The sequence below is a fragment of the Aythya ferina genome (genome assembly GCF_964211825.1).
Source record: "Aythya ferina genome assembly, chromosome: 17".
NCBI lineage: Eukaryota > Metazoa > Chordata > Aves > Anseriformes > Anatidae > Aythya > Aythya ferina.
Window position 1 is genome coordinate 13,100,718 of NC_140316.1, and position 6,000 is coordinate 13,106,717.

Sequence of the window (6,000 nt, forward strand, 5' to 3'; positions counted from 1 at the left end):
AAACAGAAACAAGCAAAAATCAGCATGAATTCAAGAACTGATGTGGTCACATGTTCTTAAAGGTTACCACCATCATACACTTCCTGGCAGATAATTTGCATGAAATTGCATAGGAGTGATGTTTGCTTCCACTTTTCCCACTAAAATTTTGTTAAAAGAAACACTTAATAGTTCTAAAACATGTACCCAATTATCCTCCTTTAATCCTATCTTACAACAGCAGGACTCCACAGATTGACAGTTGTGAGAGAAAAGGAAATAACTTCTCCAATTTAGTCCTTATCTCAAAACTTGCTTAACTTATGTGTGTGTCTTACTGGAAAGCTGGATTCATGCTTAAATATTTTGCTGAAATGGGGCAAATATCTTTACTTAACACCCTAGCCACACAGAAGCACCATTTTGTTGACTTAAGTCCTTAATTCATTCAATAACCTCTGACATTATTACCCTGTATCAGTAAAGGAAAAGGTTTTATATCAGTTTGTGGTCACAAAAAATAAGGAGTTCTAATATTTGAAAATCATGCTGAACACAGTCTTGGCAGCCTTGTTTCCCAATCTGCTTCAGAAAGCTCAGTTCTAAGCATGAGAGAGGACTTTCTAATGTTTGCCAACAGAGAACAGTTTCAAAAAAGCAACTGCAGTGCCTATTAGCTCTGACCTCTACAACTTCCACACTGTGAGTCCACAGAACCAGAAAAATAAAACTGACATTCAAAAAAAAATCTCAAAAGTTGTGCTATTTTTTCATATTTTTACCCTTCTTATTTCTGCAGTAGAAAAACCAGATGTTTTGAGCTGCTCACACTCCTTATGTAGGTTTTTAAATGCTTCCATCAGTTCTTCATACTATAAAATGAGATAAAAATACACAGAATGAGCTCTAGGGCTATGGGCTTTCAGACCAACATGCTGCATTACTATTGAGACAGTAAATATAGAAATAGAAATAAGGTGAAGACAAGAATTCAAGGGATTTTTCACCACTAAAGCTTATCAACTTATAAAACAAAAGTAAAAACTGTCAGTGAATTATCTTCCATTTGAAGGTACACTGAGAAGTTTCACAATGTCTTCGATGTTTTCACCTCTTCCCTTGCGATGCATACTGTATTTTCAAAACAGGAGGATAAGATGTTAGCTGAAAGGGACAAAGCTACGTTAACAAATTATTCTCTCTTACTACAAATCTGTGTACATCACACGTGTTAAAATTATCAGGCTAAAAAGGATGAGCTGGGTCTAACAAGATGCTTGAGCTAAGCAACAGGGCTTGAATTTATAGAGCACTGAACTTCTATCCAGCAAAGCAGTCCGAGAGCACACCTGACTTAACATGTGAGAAATAGTTTTGACATATTGCATAATCGTGCCCTCAGTATGTTATAGAGATTGATATATGTAGTTCGACAGCTAGAGAGAAGTAGACAGTGTGCTAGCTCCACACCAGTACGTTGCCCACCAGTAATCTTCAACTGAGAGGCAGTGTGAAAGTCTGTGTGGGCAGAGAAATAACAGGGGACAGAAAGAGTTTAGAAATATGGATAGGAAATAAATTTAGATTCAACTTGGAGAAACGCAAGCTGAGATATAGGGAAGAATAATCTCCACAGAAACAGCCATTCAGTAAGATGGAGAAATCTAAACAGAGAATATCAAGTCATTTTTTACTTCCTGGAAAGAGCAATTGATATGACTCTTGAACACAAAATAGCAACAGCGAAGGCCAGTTCAAACAAAGATGACATATCCCTGAGTGGTGAAGCAGCAATCCTATTCTATAAAACCCTGAGCAACCAGCCTCTAGAAATACTTCATTTGTTTCTGATTGTTTCACTATGAGGCTCACACTGACAAGCTGAAATTAATTTGAAAAAAAAATAAAAAAGAAAAAAAAAAAGCAAAACAGCTACTGAGAAACAGATTAAATAATAGAAAGATCTTAGTTAAACAAATAAGTTATGATAAGAAGGTATACACAGGCTGGATGATGAATAATGAGTTAAAAAATAAAAAAGGTACTAGCAGAAAAGCAACTAGCCTACAGTTACTTAGGCTTTATAGAAGTAGTTCAGCTAATAATGAAACAGCAAGTAATCTCTGAATCTCTGAGCAACTGTATTCGTGATTGCTGATGTCCAACAGCTCTCCTTTGTGTGGATTCGCTATTTTTCAACAAGTGAGTTTAGCAAGCCTCTTCCTTATTGGGATATGAAATTTCAAGACCAATGGCAAAATTCAAACAAGGGCACAGCACAGTTTGCCAAATCATAATAAAGGGTTTTTTTTTTTTTTTTTTTTACTTTCACTGAGTAAAAAACATTCTGCAGCTGGCCCACGCACACCTGAAATAAGTGACACACTCAATGACCAAAGAACATCCAGGTTTAAACCACGGAAAAAAAGATTCCTGGCACCTGGGAGCTACTAATTTCAGAGTGGACAACTAGATTTATGCCTAGATTTGCTTGTTTTTACAACTATACACTGCAGCCAATCCGATGTCCAAATCACAATACAGCTGGGAAGGTGGTAGGTATTCTGACGATCTTTTTAAAATTATTTGCAAAATTATACTTGAGTTTGACTCTATACACCCATAAAACTTGATCATGTTCTAAGATTTCCAGATTCTCGTACTTTAAATGTTTCTATTAAAATGCACTATTCCGTGCCTGTCTATCTAAATACCTAGGCAAAATTATTTAATTCATTAGTATCTAAATTATTTGCATGCTTATGCTAAATTACATAAAGGCACTATATTACCCCAGCTTCTGTTCTGAATTAAATCAGTAGGGTATTATTTTAATAAGATGGTTACATTACTGTAATCCCAAAAAGGATCACATTTTATGTAATGGAATTAATGGAGTTGGATATTTATATATATTGGGACTGTGACATACTGAAAAAACTTACAATCTGCATTCCTTTCTCTCCATGCTACTTCCGCTTAGTTATTCTAAGTTATAAATCAGATATGGTAGAAGTGGTAACAAAAAAAGGAAAAGGCTTAGTCAAGCTTCAGTCAGGCTACGCAGCTTTGCTGGTGCACAGTTAATAAATGGAGTTACCTATTACAACCATTAAAAAACCACTGGGATTTTACAAGCAACTATATATAACAAAAGGCAGAGAAAACTGGATAAAAATTAAGTAAATATGTACCTCAGATAACACAAATGTAAAAACATAACATTGGTTCACTTTAAGCTTTGCATTTTAAACCCACCCAGACTCACTATCTAAAATCAACATTTAATGCTCACAAAAGAAGTGGGAACATAATGAGTAGGAACGTCAGCCCAAGAAAAAAAAAAAAAAGATTTATTCACACACAAAAAAATTAAAAAATGGTTGAAGCAGAAGTGGGGTAATGCTAATATAAATATTAGGGGCTAAATATTATACAATCAGTTGACAATTAGGAAGCAGTGGCTTTTGGTCATACTGTTTTCTGATTTAAAGTGGTAATTTATAATGTTAAAAGTATCCATGTCAGAGATCACAGGAATTAAAAAAAAGTGTTTTAAAAAATAATAAGTCTTTGTCTTAGCCATTATTTAGCACATAGTATTTAATTAGCTTAAAACCTTTTAATTCAATGCTACCTATTACCATACAATCTCAGGGTTACTGGAAGAAAGCAGGTCAATACATATACTTTTCTTTATGAATTGTCGCCCACCCTTGATTCCAACATGCTTTTAACTGTTAGCATAAGTCACTTGAACATCTACTTCAACGGTAACTCCCTGATTCATTTATCCCTTCTCCTACTGGCACTTCAATTAATTAACGTCAAGAAAACATTGGCATTCATGAAAATTACTACCTGTTTATTGACGTCAGCCACAGTGTCATCCTGCAGGAACTCCACTGGCACTTCCAATTTTACTAAGAAACGTGCCAGATAAGCTCTTTTCTTGAGTTCATTGGTTCTCTGAAGAAGCCAGTATAAGACAGGATGAATTACAGGTTTGCTTCCCGTAACTAACCCTTGGCGAAACGCACTCCTATACAAAAACAAGAAAAAGCAAACATCACGTACCAATAAATCTCAAACTCAAGAATGCTGGCTGGGAACAGTTAGCAATGTTTTGACATCCTCTCTCCACTTGCCTAATGGTTTTCTTAATGGTGTTAAAACAAAAAGCACTCATGATGCCAGTTAGCTGGTCATGATCCTAACTCTGCTACCATGAGGCAAATAAAAACCCTGTATCACATAAAAAGCCTAAAGCCTGCACCAACACCTCTTCCTATCCAGCGATATTCTTCAGGAAGAGTATAGTCTTCAATGAGGAAAGATCACAAGTTTTTGGGGCTACAACCTGAAGCAGGAGAGTGCAAGGCAACCTTGTGCGGCTGGGCAGAAGGGGACGGGGCAGGACTGACCCTGCCAGGCAGGCGGCACCCCCTCCTGGCCGATTCGGCAATAGCAGCTCTCACAGCAGGTCCCGGGCACGGCGGCCACTGCAGCAGGGCCCCAGAGGCTGCCCTACACCTGCAGGAGCCTTCTCCTGCCACCACTGGAGCCATATGCCATGGGGACAGTCGAGGAACAATCTTTGAAGCTCTACAGGTGCCCGCTTGAATAGTCAAGGTCAAAAATTTTAAAAACTACTGAATTACAGGTCATTGCACATAATATGTAAAGCACATTTTGCTGCAATTTATAGACAAAAAGATACTTACAAGTCTGATATACTTCCTGGAGGTTTGTATTTAAGGATACCAAGGAGAGTCAACATTCTTTTAGCTGTTTGCTCTGGCAGCTCCTCTCTGATGTCAACAACATGCTACATAGTTGTAAATAAACAAACAAACAGTATTTGTTCAAATCATGTTAATTAACTGGTAACATTAAAAGAATTGACTTCATCTACTTTTCATATGATACGTCAATGAAGTGAGATGTTCCATACAGAACATTCTTTTTTATCACCAAACTCTGATTCTCTTTAACAGATTTTTCTCCTACATGTGTATTTAGGTAATTTTATTCTAGGCATATGTTCTCCCTGCTCACAGGACTGCTTCTATACAGACAAACCATCTGCTTCCACCAAGGAAGTCTGGGATCCTACCAGACCAGGGCACATGTATCTGTACCCAAGTACGTGAATGAACCCTTCTGATCTCACACACACCTTTGGTAGCCTCGAGGCTGAGGCAGTTAACAACTCAATATCTATCACAAGTGAGAAATCACAAGGCTCAGTTCTTGATCAGTTGCTGTCCTGTGTAAGTGCGCAAGACACAGCCTGACTTTTGACTTAAGAATGGAGTCATTGTCAGTCTGAAGCAATGTAAGATCTGTGTCCTGATTCCCAAGATAAAATATAGTCATCAGACTCTAGGGGACAAGGGTCCAGTATCCCTGGCCCAAGAACCATTTGCTTGTTTGCTAAAACCACGCTGATGTAGAGACAAAAAGGATTCTTGCCAGGCACATTTATTTCCAGGAAGATTCATACAAGCTATTTTGGTAAACCAAACATGCCACAAGGAACACGGAGCCAGACCTAAATAAAAGCATTCAGCGCAGTTTCTGTGACGAGCCCATCCATGACGCTTGCAGTTCCCCAGGCCTGAGCAGCTCTGATTGCCCCCCTTACCTTCGGGTCAATCTCCCCCAGCACATCATTGAGCAGCTGCAAGAGCTGCACGGACTCCAAGGAGTCAAACGTGATCAGATTGTAGCTCTTCCTGAAGGGCTCCTGATTGAGCTTCTCAACAATGAACTGCATTTGGTCACTCATGGTGGCGGCCGGGCCGAGCCTCAGCGGCGGGGCCGGAGGTGATGTGAGGAGGCCTCGGCGGGACCAGGGGAGGGCTGACAGGGGCAGCGGGGCCAGGCACCACCTCAGCGAGGATTTTGGCAGCCCCACGGCTCCGAGGGAAGGGCCGGGACCCTCGGAGACCCTCGGGGGGCAGCGCCCTGAGGCGCCGAGGCCGCTTAGGCCTTCACCTCCCCTCAGCGCCTCCCGGT

The 6,000-nt window shown here is 39.5% G+C and overlaps 1 protein-coding gene across 1 annotated transcript in view; it reads right to left on the bottom strand.

Moving 5' to 3' along the window:
- Window positions 1–6,000, bottom strand: part of IFT81 (intraflagellar transport 81) — a 42,503-nt gene extending 36,503 nt beyond the window's left edge. Inside the window, exons 1-4 of the mRNA XM_084491406.1 lie at window positions 5,627–6,000; window positions 4,704–4,807; window positions 3,841–4,021; window positions 762–851 (exon numbers count right to left, since the gene is read on the bottom strand). Of these exons, the coding sequence (XP_084347532.1) occupies window positions 762–851; window positions 3,841–4,021; window positions 4,704–4,807; window positions 5,627–5,770 (519 nt within the window). The 5' untranslated portion in view covers window positions 5,771–6,000. The remainder of the gene's footprint in view (window positions 1–761; window positions 852–3,840; window positions 4,022–4,703; window positions 4,808–5,626) is intronic.